The sequence below is a fragment of the Nerophis lumbriciformis genome, linkage group LG03 (assembly GCF_033978685.3).
Source record: "Nerophis lumbriciformis linkage group LG03, RoL_Nlum_v2.1, whole genome shotgun sequence".
In the NCBI taxonomy this organism is placed as follows: domain Eukaryota; kingdom Metazoa; phylum Chordata; class Actinopteri; order Syngnathiformes; family Syngnathidae; genus Nerophis; species Nerophis lumbriciformis.
This window is the reverse complement of record NC_084550.2, coordinates 33,967,427-33,994,683: the sequence shown is the minus strand read 5'-3', so window position 1 is coordinate 33,994,683 and position 27,257 is coordinate 33,967,427. Positions and strand designations below refer to the sequence as shown.

Here is a 27,257-nt window from a genome sequence, read left to right as displayed (position 1 = left end):
TCGAGTAAAGAACAGCCTTTCAGCTTGTATTCTTAGCTTATTTACATTAAGAGGAGAAAACTATAATTTACGGGGGATATTGATTTTTGAAATAGGTAAAGTAAGAAGGAATATAAAATACAAATGTATTTCAGTTTTAGGAGTTAAATGGAGGAACAAGCTCAGTGATGAGCTGAAGACATGTAGTTCTTTGTTAAGGTTTAAGAAAACCTTGAAAGGTTAAATAATTATAAAATATAGTAACAATTACTTTCATACCATTATGAAAGTAACACCTCATTTTTTACACTGAAATTGTCAGCATAATTCGATGTAAAAAAAAAATTCAGTTTACAAAATTAAAACGCAAAAAATTAAATGACATAAATTCAGTGTCAAATAAAAGCTTTTATAATAAAGACACAAATTAACCTCCATACAAATGGTTATAATTTTAATTTGTTTACAGTTCAGATGGAGTTTGATTAAGTGCGCAGCATAGATTTGGACGCTTGAGCAGGGTAACAATAGTTTTTGTCCGGGTGGAAATCGGGAGAAATCCGTGAGAGTGGTGAGATTTTCAGGAGTGAGCACTGAAATTCAGGACTCTCCTGGAAAAATTCAAAAGAGTTGGCAACTCTGATCGTCACACCCCACGCTGCTTCTATCTTTCCCTTCTCACACAATTATTTCTATCTCAGAAGCTTCTTTGTCAAAATAATGACATCTTATTAAAGTCAGATAATGGCGTTAATGGGAAAAAAAGAAAAAGAAAATTAAAATTCCGGCAACAATAGCGGGCTGAATAGTTTGCACAAGTCTGAGGTCGCGTCTCATTGAAGGCCAAATGAATGTGGACGCTAACAGCTTGTGCTGGTCAGACCATTCTTCCCTTCATCAGCAATTATGCTTCTTCAAATCACATCCAGACGGCCATCATCCCTCCACTCAGCGTGGCTCACGGGACAAATGAAATATCTCAGCAGGCACAACACATTGTTACAATGTTGACTCCACATAAATGTTTTTAAAACCCAAATCCAAACAATAGTTGTATTTTTAGATTGAGACAAAGTTGATGTCTAACGTTGGATCCACGTTGTTGGTTGGGAAATGACCAAATTTCAATGGTCAAATCAACGTCACAACCTGACATTGAATAAACGTCGTCACAAAGCATGTTTTTTCAACACTGTGTTTGTGTTGTAGAATATTGGTTGGAAAATGACCAAAATTCAATGGTCAAATCAACGTCACAACCCAACATTGATTAAATGTCATCATAAAGCATGTTGTTTCAACTTTGTATTTGTGTTGTAGAATATTGGTTGGAACATTACCAAAATTCAATGGTCAAATTAACGTCAGAACCCAACATTGATTCTGCGTCGTCAAAAAGCATGTTGTTTCAACGTTGTATTTGTGTTGTAAAATATTGGTTGGAAAAATGACCAAATTTCAATGATCAAATCAACATCAGAACCCAACTTCAACATTTTTTTTTATCCAAAAGCCTGTTGTTTCTACGTTGTTTGTGTTGTAGAATATTGGTAGGAAAATGACCAAAATTCAATGGTCAAATCAACGTCACAACCTGACATTGAATAAAGGTCGTCAAAAAGCATGTTGTTTCAACGTTGTATTTGTGTTGTAGAATATTGGTTGGAAAAATGACCAAATTTCAATGATAAAATCAACATCAGAACCCAACTTCAACATTTTTTTAATCAAAAAGCCTGTTGTTTCTACATTGTTTGTGTTGTAGAATATTGGTTGGAAAATGACCAAAATTCAATGGTCAAATCAACGTCACAACCTGACATTGAATAAACGTCGTAAAATAGCATGTTGTTTCAATGTTGTATTTGTGTTGTAGAATATTGGTTGGGAACTGACCAGATTTCAATGGTCTAATTAACGTCACAACCTGACATTGAATAAAGGTGGTCAAAAAGTATGTTGTTTCAACACTATGTTTGTGTTGTAGAATATTGGTTGGAAAATGACCAAAATTCAATGGTCCAATCAACGTCAGAACCCAACATTGATTCTGCGTTGACAAAAAGCATGTTGTTTCAACGTTGTATTTGTGTTGTAGAAAATTGGTTGGAAAAATTACCAAATTTCAGTTCAAGTCAAAGGTCAAATCAACGTCACAACCTGACATTGATTAAACATTGTCAAAAAGCATGTTGTTTCAACGTTGTATTTGTGTTGTAGAATATTGGTAGGAAAAATTACTCAAATTCAATGGTCAAATCAACGTCAGACTACGACATTGAATAAATGTCGTCAAAAAGCATGTTGTTTCAATGTGGTATTTGTGTTATAGAATATTGGTTGGAAAAATTACTAAAATTAAATGGTAAAATCAACGTCATAACCTGACATTGATTAAACGTTGTCAAAAAGTATGTTGTTTCAACGTTGTATTTGTGTAGAATATTGGTTGGAAAAATTACTAAAATTCAATGGTCAATTCAACATCATAACCTGACATTGATTAAACGTCTTCAAAAAGTATGTTGTTTCAACGTTGTATTTGTGTAGAATATTGGTTGGTAAATGACCAAAATGCAATGGTCAAATCAACGTCACAATACGACATTGAATTAATGTCGTCAAAAAGCATGTTGTTTCAACGTTGTATTTATGTTGTAGATTGTTGGTTGTTAAATACATTTCAATGGTCAAATCAACGTCAGAACCCAACATTGATTAAACGTCTTCAAAAAGCATGTTGTTTTAACGTTGTATTTGTGTTGTAGAATATTGGTTGGAAAAATGACCACATTTCAATGGTCAACTCAACGTCACAACCTGACATTAAATAAACGTCGTCAAAAAGCATGTTGTTTCAACGTTGTATTTGTGTTATAGAAAATTGGTTGTAAATGACCAAAATTCAATGGTCAAATCAACGTCAGAACCCAACATTGATTAAATGTCATCATAAAGCATGTTGCTTCAACGTTGTATTTGTGTTGTAGAATATTGGCTGGGAAAATTACCAAATGTCAATGGTCAAATCAACGTCACAACCTGACATTGATTAAATGTTATCAAAAAGCATGTTGTTTTAACACTGTAATTGTGTTATAGAATATTGGTTGGAAAAATTACTAAAATTCAATGGTCAAATCAACGTCATAACCTGACATTGATTAAACGTCGTCAAAAAGTATGTTGTTTCAACGTTGTATTTGTGTTGTAGAATATTGGTTGTAAAAATGACCAAATTTCAATGGTCAACTCAACGTCACAACCTGACATTAAATAAACGTCGTCAAAAAGTATGTTGTTTCAACGTTGTATTTGTGTTATAGAAAATTGGTTGTAAAGGACCAAAATTCAATGGTCGAATCAACGTCAGAACCCAACATTGATTAAACGTCTTCAAAAAGCATGTTGTTTCAACGTTGTATTTGTGTTGTAGAATATTGGTTGGAAAAATTACCAAATTTCAATGGTCAACTCAACGTCACAACCTGACATTAAATAAACGTCGTCAAAAAGCATGTTGTTTCAACGTTGTATTTGTGTTATAGAAAATTGGTTGTAAATGACCAAAATTCAATGGTCAAATCAATGTCAGAACCCAACATTGATTCTGCATTGACAAAAAGCATGTTGTTTCAACGTTGTATTTGTGTTGTATAGTATTGGTTGGGAAATGACTGAATATCAATGGTCAAATCAACGTCACAACCCAACATTGATTAAATGTCATCATAAAGCATGTTGTTTCAACGTTGTATTTGTGTTGTAGAATATTGGTTGGGAAAATTACCAAATGTCAATGGTCAAATCAACGACAGAACCCGACATTGATTAAACGTCTTGTCAACGTTGTATTTGTGTTGTCGAATATTGGTTGGGAAATTACCACATTTCAATGGTCAACTCAACGTCACAACCTGACATTGATTAAACGTCGTCAAAAAGTATGTTGTTTTAACGTTGTATTTGTGTAGAATATTGGTTGGTAAATGACCATATTTCTATGGTCAAATCAACGTCACAATACAACATTGAATAAACGTCGTCAAAAAGCATGTTGCTTCAACGTTGTATTTGTGTTGTAGAATATTGGTTGGGAAATGACCGAATTGCAATGGTCAAATCAACGTCAGAAGCTGACATTGATTAAACGTCGTCAAAAAGTATGTTGTTTCAACGTTGTATTTGTGTAGAATATTGGTTGGTAAATGTTCAAAATGCAATGGTCAAATCAACGTCACAATCCAACATTGATTAAAGGTCGTCAAAAAGCATGTTGTTTCAACGTTGTATTTGTGCTGTAGGTGTTGGTTGTTAAATACATTTCAATGGTCAAATCAACGTCAGAACCTGACATTGATTAAACGTCGTCAAAAAGTATGTTGTTTCAACGTTGTATTTGTGTAGAATATTGGTTGGAAAAATTACTAAAATTCAATGGTCAAATCAACGTCATATCCTGACATTGATTAAACGTCGTCAAAAAGTATGTTGTTTCAATGTTGTATTTGTGTAGAATATTGGTTGGTAAATGACCATATTTCAATGGTCAAATCAACGTCACAATACGACATTGAATAAATGTCGTCAAAAAATATGTTGTTTCAAAGTTGTATTTGTGTTGTAGAATATTGGTTGGGAAATGACAGAATTTCAATGGTCAAATCAACGTCACAACCTGACATTGATTAAACGTCGTCAAAAAGTATGTTGTTTCAACGTTGTATTTGTGTTTTAGAAAATTGGTTGTCTGCGATGAGGTGGCGACTTGTCCAGGGTGTACCCCGCCTTCCGCCCTAATGCAGCTGAGATAGGCTCCAGCGACCCCCCGCGACCCCAAAAGGGACAAGCGGTAGAAAATGGATGGAATGGATGGATGGAAAATTGGTTGTAAATGACCAAAATTCAATGGTCAAATCAACGTCAGAACCCAACATTGATTCTGCATTGACAAAAAGCATATTGTTTCAACGTTGTATTTGTGTTGTACAGTATTGGTTGGGAAATGACTGAAATTCAATGGTCAAATCAACATCACAACCCAACATTGATTAAATGTCATCATAAAGCATGTTGTTTCAACGTTGTATTTGTGTTGTAGAATATTGGTTGGGAAAATAACCAAATGTCAATGGTCAAATCAACGACAGAACCCGACATTGATTAAACGTCTTGTCAACGTTGTATTTGTGTTGTAGAATATTGGTTGGGAAATGACCACATTTCAATGGTCAACTCAACGTCACAACCTGACATTGATTAAACGTCGTCAAAAAGTATGTTGTTTCAACGTTGTATTTGTGTAGAATATTGGTTGGTAAATGACCATATTTCAATGGTCAAATCAACGTCACAATACGACATTGAATAAATGTCGTCAAAAAGCATGTTGTTTCAACGTTGTATTTGTGTAGAATATTGGTTGGAAAAATTACTAAAATTCAATGGTCAAATCAACGTCACAATACAACATTGAATAAACGTCGTCAAAAAGTGTGTTTGTGTTGTTCAAGGTCAGGACCTAATTCAACAAGTTGTCAACATTGTTTCAATGTCTTGTGCATGCTGGGATAACAATGGATCAGGAGATTATTATTAGCTCTATTAGGACTAACGAGACACAAATCTTCCATAAAAAAATTAATATATACCATTGTAGATATATGTATAAAATAAGTAAATGTACCGCAGCATCAAGCGCAGATGCTCCTGATCCCCGATGACATCATACTTTAATGAGAAGACCAAGTGGCCCAGGGCGGCGTCCATGGTGTAGTAATTAAAGTGCTCCTGGGAGAAGAAGAAGAAGATTTAATGCATGGATGATCCCACAAAGGATAACGCAATAAAGAAGAGTCCCTACAAGCACACGGGGGACGGACAGGACATCATCTTCTAATTAGTCTTTTTTCTCTTCAATTCTCATGTAAATGTCTATTTCCTGGAGAGACAGAAACACACACTTGGCTGACCTTGCCCATGAACCGCTTCCTGTAGATCTTGGCCGCGCTGTTGGTCTCCAGCTTGACAAAGGAGGCGGGGCCGGGCGCTGGCTCTGCCTCGGGCGCCTCTTTCGGCTCGTGATTGTTCCCCTCGATCCAGTAGCCTCCGAACTGGGGCAGCAGGATGAGCGGGAAGGGACCGCGGCTCCCCAGGACCTGCGGCGTTTCCAACAAGTCGGACGTTGGTAAATATTCGCGTTGCATTCAAGTGGTCAGGCAAAACAGCATCTTCAGAATCGCGACAGTCATAAATAACGACATGCTTCGAGTCAAAGATCCTCTATTTGACCCGAGTGCTCAGCTGGTTTTAGGGAATGCTGCAAAAACACAAGTCAAAGATCCTCTAAGAACCACACATTTTTTAATGTTGTCTATCATTCACATTCCTCATGTTTTTTTTTCTTTCTTTTATGCATCTGAACTCGTGATATACGGCAAGTACGACGTGCTAGCGATGCAGCTAATGTGGCCATTAAACTCTCCAAAAAAAAGCGCCAACAATACTCCGTTTACATTTCATGACCAAAATATTAACCAAGTTGTGGAGGGAAAGTGCAGGAGCAAAGGTCACCGCCTCTGTCAATGGTGTTGACCATAGTGCTGGATGGCAAGACACAGCTGGCAGGTGATTAGATTTCACAGCTGGTACGTGGTGATCTAATCATCTGTTGTCTTTAACAGTGAGCGGCAGCGGAGGAGGAGGAGGTGTTGACACAGACTGGAGAGAAAAACTTCTGAAAAAGATTGTGCTTGAAAATACACGGACAATAAAACTCTGTTAAAACGGCACGCCTGGCTCCTGTGACGTGGTATCTGTGGAACGGGTAGGGATCGACTTCCACACGAGTGTTAGCAAAATTGTTATTATAAGTGCTAACGCAGAGGAACTACTTTTAGTGGCACCGTGATTACAGAGAGCTAACTACCTTATGCTGCTATATTGACATATTGAGCTGCTCCATCGCCTCTGAGTCGGTGAAAGTTAATTCTTGATGATAAATCGTGCCTCTCACCTGGATAGTACAAACCCCGTTTCCATATGAGTTGGGAAATTGTGTTAGATGTAAATATAAACGGAATACAATGATTTGCAAATCATTTTCAACCCATATTCAGTTGAATATGCTACAAAGACAACATATTTGATGTTCAAACTCATAAACATTTTTTTTTTTTGCAAATAATCATTAACTTTAGAATTTGATGCCAGCAACACGTGACAAAGAAGTTGGGAAAGGTGGCAATAAATACTGATAAAGTTGAGGAATGCTCATCAAACACTTATTTGGAACATCCCACAGGTGAACAGGCTAATTGGGAACAGGTGGGTGCCATGATTGGGTATAAAAGTAGATTCCATGAAATGCTCAGTCATTCACAAACAAGGATGGGGCGAGGGTCACCACTTTGTCAACAAATGCGTGAGCAAATTGTTGAACAGTTTAAGAAAAACCTTTCTCAACCAGCTATTGCAAGGAATTTAGGGATTTCACCATCTACGGTCCGTAATATCATCAAAGGGTTCAGAAAATCTGGAGAAATCATGCCACGTAAGCAGCTAAGCCCGTGACATTTGATCCCTCAGGCTGTACTGCATCAACAAGCGACATCAGTGTGTAAAGGATATCACCACATGGGCTTAGGAACACTTCAGAAACCCACTGTCAGTAACTACAGTTGGTCGCTACATCTGTAAGTGCAAGTTAAAACTCTCCTATGCAAGGCGAAAACCGTTTATCAACAACACCCAGAAACGCTGTCGGATCCGCTGGGCCTGAGCTCATCTAAGATGGACTGATACAAAGTGGAACAGTGTTCTGTGGTCTGACGAGTCCACATTTCAAATTGCTTTTGGAAACTGTGGACGTCGTGTCCTCCGGACCAAAGAGGAAAAGAACCATCCAGATTGTTATAGGCGCAAAGTTGAAAAGCCAGCATGTGTGATGGTATGGAGGTGTATTAGTGCCTAAGACATGGGTAACTTATACATCTGTGAAGGCGCCATTAATGCTGAAAGGTACATACAGGTTTTGGAGCAACATATGTTGCCATCCAAGCAACGTTACCATGGACGCCCCTGCTTATTTCAGCAAGACAATGCCAAGCCACGTGTTACATCAACGTGGCTTCATAGCAAAAGAGTGCGGGTACTAGACTGGCCTGCCTGTAGTCCAGACCTGTCTCCCGTTGAAAATGTGTGGCGCATTATGAAGCCTAAAATAGCACAACGGAGACCCCCGGACTGTTGAACAACTTAAGCTGTACATCAAGCAAGAATGGGAAAGAATTCCACCTGAGAAGCTTCAAAAATGTGTCTCCTCAGTTCCCAAACGTTTACTAGGTGTTGTTAAAAAGAAAGGCCATGTAACACGGTGGTGAACATGCCCTTTCCCAACTACTTTGGCACGTGTTGCAGCCATGAAATTCTAAGTTAATTATTATTTGCAAAAAAAAATAAAGTTTATGAGTTTGAACATCAAATATCTTGTCTTTGTAGTGCATTCAATTAGATATGGGTTGAAAAGGATTTGCAAATCATTGTATTCCGTTTATATTTACATCTAACACAATTGCCCAACTCATATGGAAACGGGGTTTGTACTTTTTGATAACGTTTACTCAATGTCAGGTTGTGACGTTGATTTGACCATTGAAACTTGGTCATTTCCCAACCTGAACACAACGTTAGACACCATCATTGTCTCAATTTACAAACGCAACTATTTCGCAACGTTGTTTCAACGTCAGTTTTAAAGTACATCTACATACAATCGATGTCTTGTGCCTGCTGGGTAGTTTGTAGGAATCCGCTGCTATATTGTAAGATTTAGTTTGAGGTTGTGACATGAGAAGAAAGATGTGAGTCGTACCTCATGAACACTGGGGTAAGGGATGTAGTCCTCCTCTGTCTGCAGGGATGGAAACACAATATGAGTCAAGATGCTTGTGGTCAGAATGTGAGTCGACACACAACAACCACGCAGCGGGATGCTTTGCAGGGTCACACGACAGAGATATCTGACTGGAAGCCGTTAGCGTGTAGCACCAGCCTCTCATTTGTACCCAGCGTTGTTACCTTGTTTTAAACACACGGCTGAGCGTTTTCATATTTTCCAATTTCCGTCGGGAAGATTTAATCTCCAATGTCATCCTCTGCCTGTCATGGAAGTCACACCTGTTGCTTTTGCCAGGTGTCAAGAGACGACCCGGCACAATAACCCGTGAATCCGCAGGATATTGAAGGGTTCTTGGACCCCATGCACATGAACTCCTCGGGGAGAAGTGTAAGACTTGTGGACTACCAACAAAAACATTGGATTTTGCATACCGCTTCAGTACTATTTTTGTTTAAGAAAAGAAAATATTGTCAAATATTGTGGTTGATATTTAAAGGCCTACTGAAATGCGGTTTTCTTATTTAAACGGGGATAGCAGGTCCATTCTATGTGTCATACTTGATCATTTCGCGATATTGCCATATTTTTGCTGAAAGGATTTAGTAGAGAGCATCGATGATAAAGTTTGCAACTTTTGGTCGCTGATAAAAAAGCCTTGCCTGTACCGGAAGTAGCAGACGAGTAGCGTGACGTCACAGGTTGTGGAGCTCCTCACATCTGCACATTGTTTACAATCATGGCCACCAGCGGCGAGAGCGATTCGGACCGAGAAAGCGACGATTCCCCCATCAATTTGGGCGAGGATGAAAGATTTGTGGATGAGGAAAGTGAGAGTGAAGTGGGAGCGATTCAGATAGGGAAGATGCTGTGAGAGGCGGGTGGGACCTGATATTCAGCTGGGAATGACTAAAACAGTAAATAAACACAAGACATATATATACTCTATTAGCCACAACACAACCAGGCTTATATTTAATATGCCACAAATTAATCCCGCATAACAAACACCTCCCGTCCATATAACCCGCCAATACAACTCAAACACCTGCACAACACACTCAATCCCACAGCCCAAAGTACCGTTCACCCCCCCAAAGTTCATACAGCACATATATTTCCCCAAAGTTACGTACGTGACATGCACATAGCGGCACGCACGTACAAATGTTTGGAAGCCGCAGCTGCATGTGTACTCACTGTACCGCATCTGCGCATCCAACTCAAAGTCCTCCTGGTAAGAGTCTCTGTTGTCCCAGTTCTCCACAGGCCAATGGTAAAACTTGACTGTCATCTTCCGGGAATGTAAACAATGAAACACCGGCTGTGTTTGTGTTGCTGCAGCCGCCTGCAATACACCGCTTCCCACCTACAGCTTTCTTCTTTGCTGTCTCCATTGTTCATTGAACAAATTGCAAAAGATTCGCCAACACAGATGTCCAGAATACTGTGGAATTTTGCGATGAAAACAGACGACTTAATAGCTGGCCACCGTGCTGTCCCAAAATGTCCTCTACAATCCGTGACGTCACGTGCCAGCGTCATCATACCGAGACGTTTTCAGCAGGATATTTCGCGCCAAATTTAAAATTGCACTTTAGTAAACTAACCCGGCCGTATTGGCATGTGTTGCAATGTTAAGATTTCATCATTGATGTATAAACTATCAGACTGCGTGGTCGGTAGTAATGGGTTTCAGTAGGCCTTTAACTAATAACATCCCGTGAATGACAAAAGACCTTTAAATGTTCTGAAAACAGCCGAGTGCAATACAGCGGTTTCTCTTTCAATGAATGAATGAATGTGAATGCAAGAATGGAGGATTTATGTATCTTGCCTTTTAACTATCATCTTAGACTCAGACTTCCTTTTTTATTGTCATTCAAATTTGAACTTTACAGTACAGAAAAGAACAAAATAGTGTTTCTTCACCTGGCTCCTCTGTACTCGGCCATGCATTCAACTGTGTGTGTGTGTGTGTGTTTGTGTGTGTGTTCTTGTCTTTCTTGAGACATCAACAAGGAATAGTAGCGTCCATATGAGGAGGTGTGAACAAGTTAGGACATAAATCATGGTCCCAATATTATTCATACTTTCCTGTTTATTTCTTATAAATTATGTTAGATTTTATTCAGTTCTATTTTTTTATTGCATATTTACTGTATACATGTATAGTGTTTCTTCACTTGGCTCCTCTGTACTCGGCCATGCATTCAACTGTGTGTGTGTGTGTGTGTGTGTGTGTGTGTGTGTGTGTGTGTGTGTGTGTGTGTGTGTGCGTGTGTGTGTGTGTGTGCGTGTGTCTGTCTGTGTGTGTCTTCCCAACTACAGTAGGGAAGGGAGTCATATGGCCCCGTTCCTGGGTGGATCCCGGGTGAGAAGAAGAGGGGGGCTTAATTTGGCAATGCAGTCAGCTGAAAATGATGGAAAGTGCCACTCTATACAGCGACTGACGCTGTAGTCATATTTGTAATTGCCACAAAACACATTTTAAAGGGGAACTACTGGTAACAGGGATTTGGCCCCTCTGGTCTATTGGTAACAGGGATTTAGCCCCTCTGGTCTGCTGGTAATAGGGAATTGGCCCCTGTGGTCTATTGGTACCATGGATTTTGCCCCTCTGGTCTATATGTAACAGGGATTTGGCCCCTCTGATATATTGGTAACAAGGATTTGGCCCCTGTCTTCTATATGTAACAGGGATTTGGCCCCTCTGATATATTGGTAACAAGGATTTGGCCCCTGTCTTCTGTAGGTAACAGGGATTTGGGCCCTATCTTCTATTGGTAACAGGGATTTGGCCCCTCTGGTCTATTGGTAACAGGGATTTGGCCCCTCTGGTCTACTGGTAACAGGGAATTGTCCCCCGTGGTCTATTGGTACCATGGATTTTGCTCCTCTGGTCTATATGTAACAGGGATTTGGCCCCTCTGATATATTGGTAACAAGGATTTGGCCCCTGTCTTCTGTAGGTAACAGGGATTTGGGCCCTGTCTTCTATTGGTAACAGGGATTTGGCCCCTCTGGTCTATTGGTAACAGGGATTTGGCCCCTCTGATATATTAGTAACAAGGATTTGGCCCCTGTCTTCTATTGGTAACAGCGATTTGGGCCCTGTCTTCTATTGGTAACAAGGATTTGGCCCTCTGGTCTATTGGTAACAGGGATTTGGCCCCTCTGGTCTACTGGTAACAGGGAATTGGCCCCTGTGGTCTATTGGTAACATGGATTTTGCCCCTCTGGTCTATATGTAACAGGGATTTGGCCCCTCTGATATATTGGTAACAAGTATTTGACCCCTGTCTTCTATTGGTAACAGGGATTTGGGCCCTGTCTTCTATTGGTAACAAGGATTTGGCCCCTGTGGTCTACTGGTAACAGGGATTTGTCCACTTTGGTCTATTGGTAACAGGGATTTGGCCCATGTGGTCTATTGGTAACAGGGAATTGGCCCTTCTGGTCTATTGGTAACTAGGATTTGGCCCCTGTCTTCTATTGGTAACAGGGATTTGGGCCCTGTCTTCTATTGGTAACAAGGATTTGGCCCCTGTGGTCTATTGGTAACAGGGATTTGGCCCCTCTGGTCTATTGGTAACAGGGATTAGGCCCCTCTGCTCTATTGGTAACAGGGATTTGGCCCTTCTGCTCTATTGTTAACAGGGATTTGGCCCCTCTGGTCCATTGATAACAGGGAATTGGCCCCGGTGGTCTATTGGTAACAGGTATTTGGCCCCTGTCTTCTATTGGTAACAAGGATTTAGGCCCTGTGGTCTATTGGTGACATGGATTAGGCGCCTCTGCTCTATTGGTAATAGGGATTTGGCCCCTCTGGTCTACTGATAACAGGGATTTGGCCCCTCTGGTCTATTGGTAACAGGGATTTGACAGGGATTTGACCCCTCTAGTCTACTGGTAACAGGGAATTGGCCCCTGTGGTCTATTGGTAACATGGATTTTGCCCCTCTGGTCTATATGTAACAGGGATTTGGCCCCTCTGATATATTGGTAACAAGGATTTGGCCCCTGTCTTCTATGGTAACAGGGATTTCGGCCCTGTGGTCTACTGGTCACATGGATTTGGCTCCTGTGGTCTATTGGTGACAATGATTTGGCCCCTGTCGTCTATTGGTAACAAGGCTTTGGCCCCTGTGGTCCCATGCATCATGGAGGTGTTTCTCCCAGGACGTGAGACTGACCTTGAGGGGCGGGGGCAGGGAGCACCTCTGCTCGTCCATCCTGCAGCCCTGCACACAGGAGAAGAGGAGTGAGATGCAGGAGAAGAGGAGTGAGATGCAGGAGAAGAGGAGTGAGATGCAGCAGAAGAGTGAACAGGTGGAAGAGAAAAGAGGTGCCAGGACAGGAGCGAGGCGGAAGCGTTGAGGAAGAGTCAGAGATGATGCTTTGTTGCACATCAAGGTCATCTGACGCCAGAAGATGTGCCCAAAAAAAAAGTCATTAAGCCCAAATCCTGGTGTGTGGGCTGAAAGGTGCCAGGAGAGGATTTGTTTCTTCCTCTAAAGCTGCCAGAGTGTGTGTGAGCAAGAGCAAAGATGGCTTACTAAGATGTTTGTGAAAGCCCACAGCCATCTTTCACAAACATCTTGATGCTGATGTTTTCAGACAATGAGTAAAAAATGGAAGAGACATCCTCTGCTCGACGTCTGTTCCCTTGACATGAAAACATGGAAGTAGAGTGTAGAAGTGTGACTGGTTCTCATGTCAGGGAACATTCTGTACTGACCACACTGCTGAGGGACGGGAAGTAGGAGTGCAGCCCAGCGAGTGATACCACTTCTGTTACGGGGCCAAATTACTGACAAAACACCACAAACACACAACAATGTTTTTACTCACGATTCCCAATTAAAACACTATTTACTACGATTTAAAAAAACAACTCACAAGTAAAAAATATATATTTTATACAAGTAAAAAAACGATTCGCAGGAATAAAAACAAATTCCTTCCACTAAAAAAAATATTTGCAAGCAAAAAAAAGATTTAAATGTAAAAACACTATTTTCTTCAATTAAAAAAACAATTTGTAAGTGAAAAAAATATTTTACTGCCACTAAAAAAAGGATTTGACAGTATAAACAATATTTTCTTCAAATAAAAAACAATTTTCAAGTAAAAAAAACAATTTAATGCAAGTAAAAAAAAACAATTTAATGCAAGTAAAAAACTATTTAATGCAAGTACAAAAATGATTCACAAGTATAAAAACAAATTCCTTCCATTAAAAAAAACAAATCGCAAGTAAAAAAAACAATTTGTTTACTTTTTAATTTTTTTTTAATGGAAATAAAAAACAATTTTCTGGCACTAAAAAAAATTCACAAGTATACAAACAAATTCCTTCAACTAAAAAAAGATTGACAAGTAAAAAAAAAGTATATTATGAAAGTCAAATTTTTTCCCCCGCAAATATGAAAACAATTTTCTGCCAGTAAAAAAAACGATTCAAAAGAAAAAAAAAAGTTCTGTTTGTAAAAAATGATTTGCAAGTATGAAAACAAATTCCTTCCACTAAAAAAAACAATGCCTAATTTAAAAAAAAAAACATTCCGCAAGTGAAAAAACTATTTTACTGCCACTAAAAAAAAGGATTTGAAAGTATAAACAATATTTTCTTCAAATAAAAAACAATTTGCAAGTAAAAAAAACAATCTGCAAGTAAAAAAAAAAAAAGTAATGCAAGTAAAAAACAATTTAATGCAATTACAAAAAATATTCACAAGTATCAAAACAAATTCCTTCCATTAAAAAACAACTCGCAAGTAAAAAAACAATTACTTTAAATTTTTTTATTTTTTTAATGCAAATAAAAAACAATTTTTTGGCACTAAGAAAAATTCACAAGTAAATACACAATTGTTCTTCAATTAAAAAACAATTCACATGTAAAAAAAAACAACAACAATTTAATGCAAATAAAAAACAACTTAATGCAAGTAGATAAACTATTTAATGCAAGTAAAAAAACCTATTTAATGCATGTAAAAAAACGATTTGCAAGTACAAAAACTAATTCCTTCAACTAAAAAAAGTGGGAAAAAAAGTATATTGTGAAAGTACTTTTTTTTTCTTTCGCAAATATAAAAACTATTTTCTGCCAAAAAAACGATTCAAAAGGAAAAAAAAATAAAAAATTCTGCTTGTAAAAAATGATTTGCAAGTATGAAAACAAATTCCTTCCAATAAAAAAACAATTCCCAATTTAAAAAAAAAACGTTTTGCAAGTAAAAAAAACTATTTTACTGCCACTAAAAAAAGATTTAAAAGTATAAACAATATTTTCTTCAAATAAAAAGCAATTTGCAAGTAAAAAAAACACAATTTAATGCAAGTAAAAAACTATTTAATGCAAGTACAAAAATGATTCACAAGTATGAAAACAAATTCTTTCCACTAAAAAAAACAACTCGCAAGTAAAAAACAATTTTATGCAAATTTAAAAAAAAATTCTAGCACAATAAAAAAAATTCACAAGTAAAAACACTATTTTCTTCAAATAAAAAACAATTTGCATGTAAAAAAATATATATTCAATGCCAGAAAAAAAACTACTTAATGCAAGTAAAAAAAACTATTTAATGCAAGTGATAAAAAACGATTTGCAAGTGTAAAAAAATACATTCCTTCAACTAAAGTGAAAAAAAGTATATTGTGAAAGTAAATAATTTTTTTCGCAAATATAAAAACAATTTTTTGCCAGTAAAAAAACTACTCAAAAGGAAAAAAAATACTATTTTCTGCCTGTAAAAAATGATTTGCAAGTATAAAAACACATTCCTTCCACTATAAAACAACAACTCGCAAGTAAAAAAAACAATTTTCTGCCACTAAAAATAGATTTGCAAGTAAAAACAATATTTTCTTCAATCAAAAAATAATTCACAAGTAAAAAAGTACAAAAACAATTGAATGCAGGTAACAAACGATTCGCAAGTATAAAAACAAATTCATTCGACTAAAAAATTATTCACATGTGAAAAAAGTATTTTATGCAAGTAAAAAAAACAATATTCTGCCACAAAAAAAAAAAAGTGCAAGTAAAAACACTGTTTGTTTCAATTAAAAACAATTTGCAACTAAAATAAAAAACAATTTAATGCAAGTAAAAACATTTAATGGAAGTAAAAAAAAAAATATTCGCAAGTATAGAAACAAATTCCTTCAACTAAAAAACAATTCATAAGTGAAAAAACTATTTTCTGGAAGTAAAAAAAACAATTGCATAGGAAAAGAAAAAATAATTTTCTACTATTAAAAATCAATTTGCAAATATAAAAACAATTTCCTTTCACAAAAGGCAAGTAAAAAAACGATTTGCAAGTGAAAAAACAATTTTCTGCCATTAAAAAAAAGATTCGGAAGTAAAAACACTATTTTCTTCTATAAAAAACAATTTGCAAGTAAAAAAAATAAAATATATATATATATAATGCAAGTAAAAAACACTATTTTCTGCCACTTAAAAAAGATTTGCGAGTAAAAACAATATTTTATTTTATATTTATTTATTGCAGGTAAAAAAAACGATTCGTACATATAAAACAAATTCCTTCAAATAAAAAAACAATTCACAAGTAAAAAAAAACGATTCTGCTGGTAAAAATCTATTCGCAAGTTTAAAAAACTAATTTCTTTCACTAAAAAAAAAACCTCACAAGTGAAAAAACTATTTTCTGCCACAAAAAAAAAAACACAAGTGAGAAAACTATTTTCTGCCACTAAAAAAAAGATTTGCAAATAAAAACACAATTTTCTTCAATTGAAAAACGATTTGCAAGTAAAACAAAACAATTACATGCAAGTACAAAAACAATTTAATGCAGGTAAAACAATTATTTGCAAGTATAAAATCAAATTCCTTCAAGAAAAAAACGATTCACAAGTGAAAAAACTATTTTCTGCCAGTAAAAAAACGATTTGTAGGTATAAAAACTAATTCCTTCAACTAAAAACTAGGGATGTCTCATAATGGCTTTTTGCCGATATCCGATATTGTCCAACTCTTTAATTACCAATACCGATATCAGCCGATACTGATATCAACCGATATATGCAGTCGTGGAATTAACACATTATTATGCCTAATTTGGACAACCAGGTATGGTGACGATAAGGTACTTTAAAAAAAAATAAAATAAAAATAAGATAAATAAATTAAAAAAAATTTTCTTGAATAAAAAATAAAGTAAAACAATATAAAAACAGTTACATAGAAACTAGTAATTAATGAAAATGAGTAAAATTAAGTGTTAAAGGTTAGTACTATTAGTGGACCAGCAGCACGCACAATCATGTGTGCTTACGGACTGTATCCCTTGCAGACTGTATTGATATATATTGATATATAATGTAGGAACCACAATATTAATAACAGAAAGAAACAACCCTTTTGTGTGAATGAGTGTAAATGGGGCAGGGAGGTTTTTTGGGTTGGTGCACTAATTGTAAGTGTATCTTGTGTTTTTTATGTTGATTTAATAAACACATAAAAAAAATAAAAATAAAAACGATACCGATAATAAAAAAAAAACGATACCAATAATTTCCTATATTACATTTTAACGCATTTATCGGCCGATAATATCGGCAGGCCGATATTATAGGACATATCTACTAAAAACAATTCACAAGTAAAAAACGACTGCATGGGGAAAACATTTTCTTTCCTGCTAGTAAAAATCAATTTGCAAGTATAAGAACAAATTTCTTCCATTAAAAAAAAATAAAAAAATGTTATGCCACTAAAAAAAAGGTTTGCAATTAAAAACACTATTTTCATCAATTAAAAAACAATTCGCACGTAAAAAAAACAATTACATGCAGGTAAGATAATTTTTTAATGCAAGTTAAAAAAACGATTCGCAAGTACAAAAACTAATTCCTTTAACAAAAAAACTATTTTCTGTCAGTAAAAAAACGATTGCAAAGGGGAAAAGAAAAGTTAAACCTTTGGCCAGTAATATTTCACCCTGCGCGATCCACACACTTGCACTCATAATTCACAATCGACAAGGACAGACGGTGCTGCTGAGTCCATTTAAGGCCATCAGAGCTACTGTTATTTGCACATGGTGCCGTCCGCCTAAAACTAACAGAGAAGAATAAGCAGGGTTGGGAGTCAAAGAGTCTGTTCTCACATCTGAACAAGAAGGAGCTCTCTCCAATAAAATCAGTCCAAAACGCTGACAAGGAGGAGGACCCACATACCCCTATTCTTTTTTTAACAGCCACTCAGACAATATAGTTGATGTAGATGATCTATATCTGCTCGACACATTTACTTGACAAAATAGAAGTGTTGGATACTTGGATTTGACTTTATCGACTGGATTTATTTAATGTTTGGACAGGAGGGGATAGAAAAAAAATAATAAGGAAGACAGAGGGGGAAATTGCGGGGACAAAAGGGGGGATAAAACAGAAAAACAACAACAACAACAGGATATGTACAAATATGATAGTAAAAGTGATAACAAAGACGCAGTTAGTGAAGTAAATATTAATAACAGAAATGACAATGAACATTATTGCACTACAAATGGATCAATACAAGTACCAATAGAAATATCTCTATTGATAATGAACAATACCAATAATTACCTCGATTATCAACAATACAATTGTTTCAAATGCAATGATACATATACGTAATGATAACTTGAATTACAAGAGAAAGCAGATAAATGGAGGGTAAGAAAGAGAAGCAAACTATATTAACCTTGTAGATTGTTATAGTAACAATAGGTTAAGCTTAGTCAGTGTGCCATGTGTTACCCAGTTTCCCCTAGGGCAACAACGTTAAAATATGCTTGATGAAACGTGATTATATGCATGAGTGTGCGGATGTATATGTACTTGTATATGTACAATATGTGTATATGTATGTTTGCACAGTGAATGTATATGTACATGCAAGTGTATATGTATGTCTGTACAGTGAATGTATATGTACATGTATGTGTATATGTATGTTTTTACAGTGAATGTATATGTACATGTATGTGTATATGTATGTTTGTACAGTGAATGTATATGTACATGTATGTGTATATGTATGTTTGTACAGTATGTGTATATGTATGTATGTATGTATGTATGTATGTACAGTGAATGTATATGTACATGTATGTGTATATGTATGTTTGTACAGTGAATGTATATGTACATGTATGTGTATATGTATGTTTGTACAGTGAATGTATATGTACAGTATGTGTATATGTGTGTATGTATGTATGTACAGTGAATGTATATATGTATGTTTTTACAGTGAATGTATATGTACAGTATGTGTATATGTATGTTTGTACAGTGAATGTATATGTACATGTATGTGTATATGTATGTTTGTACAGTGAATGTATATGTACATGTATGTGTATATGTATGTTTGTACAGTGAATGTATATGTACAGTATGTGTATATGTATGTTTGTACAGTGAATGTATATGTAGAGTATGTGTATATGTGTGTATGTACAGTGAATGTATATGTACAGTATGTGTATATGTATGTTTGTACAGTGAATGTATATGTACAGTATGTGTATATGTATGTTTGTACAGTGAATGTATATGTACATGTATGTGTATATGTGTTTGTACAGTGAATGTATATGTACAGTATGTGTATATGTGTGTATGTATGTATGTACAGTGAATGTATGTGTACATGTATGTGTATATGTATGTATGTACAGTGAATGTATATGTACATGTATGTGTATATGTATGTTTGTACAGTGAATTTGCGTGTGGATGTGTGTGTGTGTGTGTGTATGTATGTACTGTATTTGTGTACATATGTATGTACGTATGTGTGCATGTAAAATATATTTGTCTTGCAGTGTGTGCGGGAGCCAAAGTACGGCCCCAGCCACCCAGAAAGCCTAACCCAACACAGCAGGTGCGGTACCCAGGGAACAAGGGACCACCGGCCCCACGCAGGCATGCTACGTACGTTCCGAAAATGTGAACTCAAACCATGGAGGCATGGTATTTATAAAACAATCTTGCCTTCCTTTATACTTCCTCCAAACAAGGCATCTGGAATTTTGAGTAGCTCGTGATGTGTGCCACGAGTTATGTCAGCGGATATCTCCATATATGGTGGAAGTCTACCGGCAGATCTTTGCGCGAGTTCGCCATTGTAGTCCCAACATTGTTGTCAAGAAGTTACTTATTCGTTTCTCTATCTTCTTGTTGTGGGGCAAACTGGCTCGTACATGCACATGTTGCCATTTGTAATACAAAGTAGCGCATAGTTCAAACTTTTTATCTGTCATTAGACTCGCTATGGAAACACTAAAAATGACAACGTGGCTGACAAGGAGAAGACACAGTCAAAGTGGAGGCACGTAAATAAAACAGCGTTTCCTGAAGAGACGGTCAGAAAGCGGCTTAAAGATGGCTCATATATCTTATATTTTGATAAATCATAAATAGGTATTGATCAATTTTTAAGCTGTGTGTATTTGATTTCAGTTTGCTTTTGACATCTTATTTAGAATTGTAGTTGAAACTTGTACAACCTTGCATTGCGCTCATGATGGCGTAACCAAACTAGATTATTTTGAATATTTATTCCCTTTTTTACATTTAGTATATTTAAAGATACTGTGTTTTATGCTTTTTTCTTTTTGGAACATGTACTATACATATCATACAATAAAGTCCCATATAAAATAATGTTTCTAGCAATACTTTCATTTTGCCTTTGAAAGTAACACTCCAATGTCCGTTAGTGGAGCTGTACACTGAGGGGGAAAAAAATCATATTTTTATTGATATTCCATTAAAAAAAGGCAGAAGTGGTATTTTGAAGTGAGAATGAATGTTTAAAAACGTGGATTTCACATGCCTGAATGTTCATACCGGTGCATCCCTAAGTGAAGAGTTGGAACAATTATAAAACAATTATCTACGAACAATGGGAGACCGGGCTTTCTGCTCCGCCGCTCGCAGTCTGTGGAATGCTCTCCCTGACCACCTGAGGGCACCACAGACTGTGGATGCTTTTAAAAAAAACGCTTAAAAACCCTTCTTTTTAAAAAAAAGCCTTTTTTTAGATATATGCATACTACAAACCCCGTTTCCATATGAGTTGGGAAATTGTGTTAGATGTAAATATAAACGGAATACAATGATTTGCAAATCCTTTTCAACCCATGTTCAGTTGAATGCACTACAAAGACAACATATTTGATGTTCAAAGTCATAAACTTTTTTTTTTTTGCAAATAATAATTAAGTTAGAATTTCATGGCTGCAACACGTGTCAAAGTAGTTGGGAAAGGGCATGTTCACCACTGTGTTACATGGCCTTTCCTTTTAACAACACTCAGTAAACGTTTGGGAACTGAGGAGACACATTTTTTAAGCTTCTCAGGTGGAATTATTTCCCATTCTTGCTTGATGTACAGCTTAAGTTGTTCAACAGTCCGGGGGTCTCCGTTGTGCTATTTTAGGCTTCATAATGCGCCACACATTTTCAATGGGAGACAGGTCTGGACTACAGGCAGGCCAGTCTAGTACCCGCACTCTTTTACTACAAAGCCACGCTGTTGTAACACGTGGCTTGGCATTGTCTTGCTGAAATAAGCAGGGGCGTCCATGGTAGCGTTGCTTGGATGGCAACATATGTTGCTCCAAAACCTGTATGTACCTTTCAGCATTAATGGTGCCTTCACAGATGTGTAAGTTACCCATGTCTTGGCCACTAATACACCCCCATACCATCACAGATGCTGGCTTTTCCACTTTGCGCCTATAACAATCCGGATGGTTCTTTTCCTCTTTGGTCCAGAGGACACGACGTCCACAGTTTCCAAAACAATTTGAAATGTGGACTCGTCAGACCACAGAACACTTTTCCACTTTGTATCAGTCCATCTTAGATGAGCTCAGGCCCAGCGAAGCAGACGGCCTTTCTGGGTGTTGTTGATAAACGATTTTCGCCTTGCATAGGAGAGTTTTAACTTGCACTTACAGATGTAGCGACCAACTGTAGTTACTGACAGTGGGTTTCTGAAGTGTTCCTGAGCCCATGTGGGGATATCCTTTACACACTGATGTCGCTTGTTGATGCAGTACAGCCTGAGGGATCGAAGGTCACGGGCTTAGCTGCTTACGTGCAGTGATTTCTCCAGATTCTCTGAACCCTTTGATGATATTACGGACCGTAGATGGTGAAATCCCTAAATTCCTTGCAATAGCTGGTTGAGAAAGGTTTTTCTTAAACTGTTCAACAATTTGCTCACGCATTTGTTGACAAAGTGGTGACCCTCGCCCCATCCTTGTTTGTGAATGACTGAGCATTTCATGGAATCTACTTTTATACCCAATCATGGCACCCACCTGTTCCCAATTTGCCTGTTCACCTGTGGGATGTTCCAAATAAGTGTTTGATGAGCATTCCTCAACTTTATCAGTATTTATTGCCACCTTTCCCAACTTCTTTGTCACGTGTTGCTGACATCAAATTCTAAAGTTAATGATTATTTGCAAAAAAAAAAAAATGTTCATCAGTTTGAAAATGAAATATGTTGTCTTTGTAGCATATTCAACTGAATATGGGTTGAAAATGATTTGCAAATCATTGTATTCCGTTTATATTTACATCTAACACAATTTCCCAACTCATATGGAAACGGGGTTTGTAACAAGAAGTGAAAGAACAACACCTTTCGGTTGCCCGTGCATCAACATTCCGCACGGGGAGATAGTGATCGGTAAAAAAAGCAAGAAGTACAAAGGCCAGAAGACGGCAGCGAGGTTCAAATGTGTGCAACAAGTCACATAAGCTGCAGTTTGAATAACATCAGGACAGGCAGGCGAGCGTGTCGAAGGAGAAGTAAATTGCCTTTTAGGCGTGAAATTGCGAGGAAGGAGCGTTTGTGAGCGACGCGCTTACAGTACCTGCATTCTCTCGATCATGGCCAGCAGGTCCGAGCTCTGGTGGGGGGGAGGGGAGGGGAGACAGGTGACACACGTGCACACTTGGTACCATTTCCCTGATCTTCAGACACGCAAGCACACTTTGGCAAACAAGTCGCTCTCCTGGGAGAGGAACCCTCCACGCTCCACAGGCTGTATTGCATGGAGAACAATTAAAGTGCAGAACATGCCAGTTAAACCTCACAGGTGAGGTCAAAGCACCGTTGCAGCAATTTGTCCTCCCTGCTAATCAATAGGGCTTTTTTTGGGAGGGGGGTTACAATTACACCCAGGATGTTGACAGGAGGGCGAGATAAATACTTCTGTGGTGCAAAGCCGGCAGAACCTGAAGCCATGGAGGAGGAGGCGAGCACATCTGGCCTTATGCTTGTTGTGTAATCAAGCCTATTTGTTCACCATGTAACACAAGTGGACTGAAATGCCAAGATGATGTTTCCACATGACATCTCACATTTACTGAGGGCCCGCGCTCAGCCTGCCAGACACACACACACACACACACACACACACTCACACACACACACACTCACACACACACACACACTCACACACACACACACTCACACACACACACATGCTGGTTATCGAATGGAATGGGGACCACATTTTTGATCATGACTTGTGGGGACCACCCTTTCTACAGGTTGTGGAGGCATAATAAAAATGGTGTAAAATGTCCACTGCCCAGTTAGCTCATATTAGGGATGTCCCGATCCAGGTTTTTGCACTTCCGATCCGATATCGATATTGTTTTTGCACTTCCGATCCGATACCGATACTGACCGATACCGATACTGACCGAAAGTTATTTAGCCTAATTAGTTGTCAGAATCATGTTGAAAAGAGTTTTAGTACTCTTGATAACAACTAGCCAGCTGAATTAGGGGAGTTTGAATAATACACAATGGTTGGTAACAAGAAACTGACCTGTTTATTCAAAGATAAACACAAAATAGACAAAAGTATACATGACAAACAGAAATGGCATCATTGAACTAGGGCTGGGCGATATGGCCTTTTTTTAATATTGCGATATTTGAAGGCCATATTGTGATACACGATATATATCTCGATATTTTGCCTTAGCCTTGAATGAACACTTGATGCATATAATCGCAGCAGTATGATGATTCTATGTGTTTTGATTGATTGATTGAGACTTTTATTAGTAGGTTGCACATCGAAAATGTGTGGCGCATTATGAAGCGTAAAATAGCACAACGGAGACCCCGGACTGTTGAACGACTGAAGCTCTACATAAAACAAGAATGGGAAAGAATTCCACTTTCAAAGCTTCAACAATTAGTTTCCTCAGTTCCCAATCGTTTATTGAGTGTTGTTAAAAGAAAAGGTGATGTAACACAGTGGTGAACATGCCCTTTCCCAACTATTTTGGCACGTGTTGCAGCCATGAAATTCTAAGTTAATTATTATTTGCAAAAAAAAATTAAGTTTATGAGTTTGAACATAAAATATGTTGTCTTTGTAGTGCATTCAATTGAATATGGGTTGAAAATGATTTGCAAATCATTGTATTCCATTTATATTTACATCTAACACAATTTCCCAACTCATATGAAAACGGGGTTTATAATATCAGAAGGAGATAATAACCCCTGCAGGATTATTCTTAAAGCCCCACTTAAGTACCGTATTTTTCCAACTATAAGGCGCATGAGTTCAAACCCCGGCCGAGTCATACCAAAGACTATAAAAATGGGAGCCATTAGCTCCTTGCTTGGCACTCAGCATCAAGGGTTGGAATTGGGGGTTAAATCACCAAAAATTATTCCCGGGCGCGGCCACCGCTGCTGCTCACTGCTCCTCTCACCTCCCAGGGGGTGATCAAGGGTGATGGGTCAAATGCAGAGAATAATTTTGCCACACCTAGTGTGTGTGTGACAATCATTGGTACTTTAACTTTAACTTAAAATCCTTTCATTTTCTTAAAACTCTGCGGTGCGCTTTATAACCTAATGTACAGAACAATTCTGGTTGTGCTTACTGACCTCGAAGCAATATTATTTGGTACATGGTGTAATTAGAGCTTGGTCCGAATTGCCAGCAGTAAGTCGGACACGTTTCCAGTGAGGGTTGGACTCCGCCAAGGCTGCCCTTTGTCACCCATTCTGTTCATAACTTTTATGGACAGAATTTCTAGGCGCAATCAAAGCGTTGAGGGGATCCGGTTTGGTGGCTGCAGGATTAGATCTCTGCTTTTTGCAGATGATGTGGTCCCGATGGCTTCATCTGGCCAGGATCTTCAGCTCTCACTGGATCGGTTCGCAGCCGAGTGTGAAGAGACTGGGAAGAGAATCAGCACCTCCAAGTCCGAGTCCATGGTTCTCGCCCGGAAAAGGGTGGAGTGCCATCTCCGGGTTGGGGAGGAGATTTTGCCCCAAGTGGAGGAGTTCAAGTACCTCGGAGTCTTGTTCACGAGTGAGGGAAGAGTGGATGGTGAGCTCGACAGGCGGATCGGTGCGGCGTCTTCAGTAATGCGGACGCTGTATTGATCCGTTGTGGTGAAGAAGGAGCTGAGCCGGAAGGCAAAGCTCTCAATTTACCGGTCGATCTACGTTCCCATCCTCACCTATGGTCATGAGCTTTGGGTTATGACCGAAAGGACAAGATCACGGGTACAAGCGGCAGAAATGAGTTTCCTCCGCCGGGTGGCGGGGCTCTCCCTTAGAGATAGGGTGAGAAGCTCTGTCATCCGGGGGGAGCTCAAAGTAAAGCCACTGCTCCTCCACATGGAGAGGAGCCAGATGAGGTGGTTCGGGCATCTGGTCAGGATGCCACCCGAACGCCTCCCTAGGGAGGTGTTTAGGGGACGTCCGACCGGTAGGAGGCCACGGGGAAGACCCAGGACATGTTGGGAAGACTATGTCTCCCGGCTGGCCTGGGAACGCCTCGGGATCCCCCGGGAAGAGCTGGACGAAGTGGCTGGGGAGAGGAAAGTCTGGGCTTCGGAAGAAGATGTTTGGATGGATGGATGGATGGACATGGTGTAATGATAAGTGTGACCAGTAGATGGCAGTCACACATAAGAGATACGTGTAGACTGCAATATGGTGGCAGTAAACAACATCAACACTTTAAATGTTCCATTGAGAATATAAAACATTATACACAGCTAGGGCTGCAACTAACGATTAATTTGATAATCTATTAATCTGTGATTATTACTTCGATTAATCGATTAATAATCGGATAAAAGAGACAAACTACATTTCTATCCTTTTCAATATTTTATTGAAATAAAACAGCATACTGGCGCCATGTTCTTTCAACTTGCCAAATAAAACAAGGAAAATGTTAGAAAAATGCACACTTTTGACACCCCTGCTATAGATAATAAAAAATTAAATGTGATAAATCTATGGATAAAAAGCAGAGCCTGACGACGTAAAAAGTTTGCCAAAATGCACCTGAATGACTCTCAGACCATGAGAAACTCAATTCTCTGGTCTGATGAGACAAAGATTAAAGTGTTGGCGTGAATGCCAGGCATCATGTTTGGCAGACACACCAGGACAATACCATCCCTTACAGTGAAGCATGGTGGTGGCAGCATCATGATGTGGGGGTGCTTTTCAGCGGCAGGAACTGGGAGACTAGTCAGGATAGAGGGAAAGACAAATGTACAGAGACATCCTGGATGAAAACCTGCTCCAGAGCGCTCTTAAACTCAGACTAAGGGCGACGGTTCATCTTTCAGCAGGACAACGACCCCTAAGCACAGAGCCAAGATATCAAAGGAATGTGTTCAGGACAACTCTGTAGATGTCCTTGAGTGGCCCAGCCAGAGCCCGGACTTGAATCACATTGAACATCTCCGGAGTTATCTAAAAAATGCCATCCAACCTGATGGAGCTTGAGAGGAATGGGCAAATTGCCCAAAGATAGGTGTGCCAAGTTTGTGGCATCGTATTCAAAAAGTCTTGAGGAGGGAATTTCTGCCAGAGGTGCATCAACTAAGTATTGAGCAAAGGCTGTCAATACTTATGTACATGTATTTTTCTTTTTTTTTAAATGAACTTCAAAAAGCTCGAAAAAACGTTACTGTCATAATGGGGTATTGTGTGTAGAATTTTGAGGACAAACATTTTGGAATAAGGCTGTAACACAAAGTGAATACTTTCCAGATGCACTGTACATCGTTTATACTGAGCTATCGCACAACCCCAGTTACTAAGGGTGTCAGAAAATATGGATTTTTGAATTAATCACCAATTAATCAACAATTAATAATTGTAACGATTCTTAATTGATTTTTTCTTAATTGATCAATTAAAAAAAAAAATCTTAAATTTTTTGGTTTTATCTGTCCTGTCAAGCTCAAGGCCATGGGTTTCAATAAAACACTTATTTTTAATTTTTTTACTAAATGTATTCATTCTTTCAATTTT

General features: G+C 38.0%; 1 protein-coding gene across 6 annotated transcripts in view; it reads right to left on the bottom strand.

Moving 5' to 3' along the window:
• The window catches only part of rap1gapb (RAP1 GTPase activating protein b), a 519,058-nt gene that overhangs the window by 144,155 nt on the left and 347,646 nt on the right, over positions 1 to 27,257 (bottom strand). For 5 of the 6 annotated variants that reach the window (XM_061937643.1, XM_061937649.2, XM_061937647.1 and 2 more), the window contains 4 exons: positions 13,072 to 13,119; positions 8,852 to 8,890; positions 5,952 to 6,137; positions 5,666 to 5,769 (listed from right to left, as the gene is read on the bottom strand). In XM_061937643.1, coding sequence (XP_061793627.1) covers positions 5,666 to 5,769; positions 5,952 to 6,137; positions 8,852 to 8,890; positions 13,072 to 13,119 — 377 coding nt within the window. Of the gene's footprint in view, positions 1 to 5,665; positions 5,770 to 5,951; positions 6,138 to 8,851; positions 8,891 to 13,071; positions 13,120 to 22,809; positions 22,846 to 27,257 lie in introns of all 6 variants that reach the window. The other variant, XM_061937644.2, reaches the window with a different exon arrangement.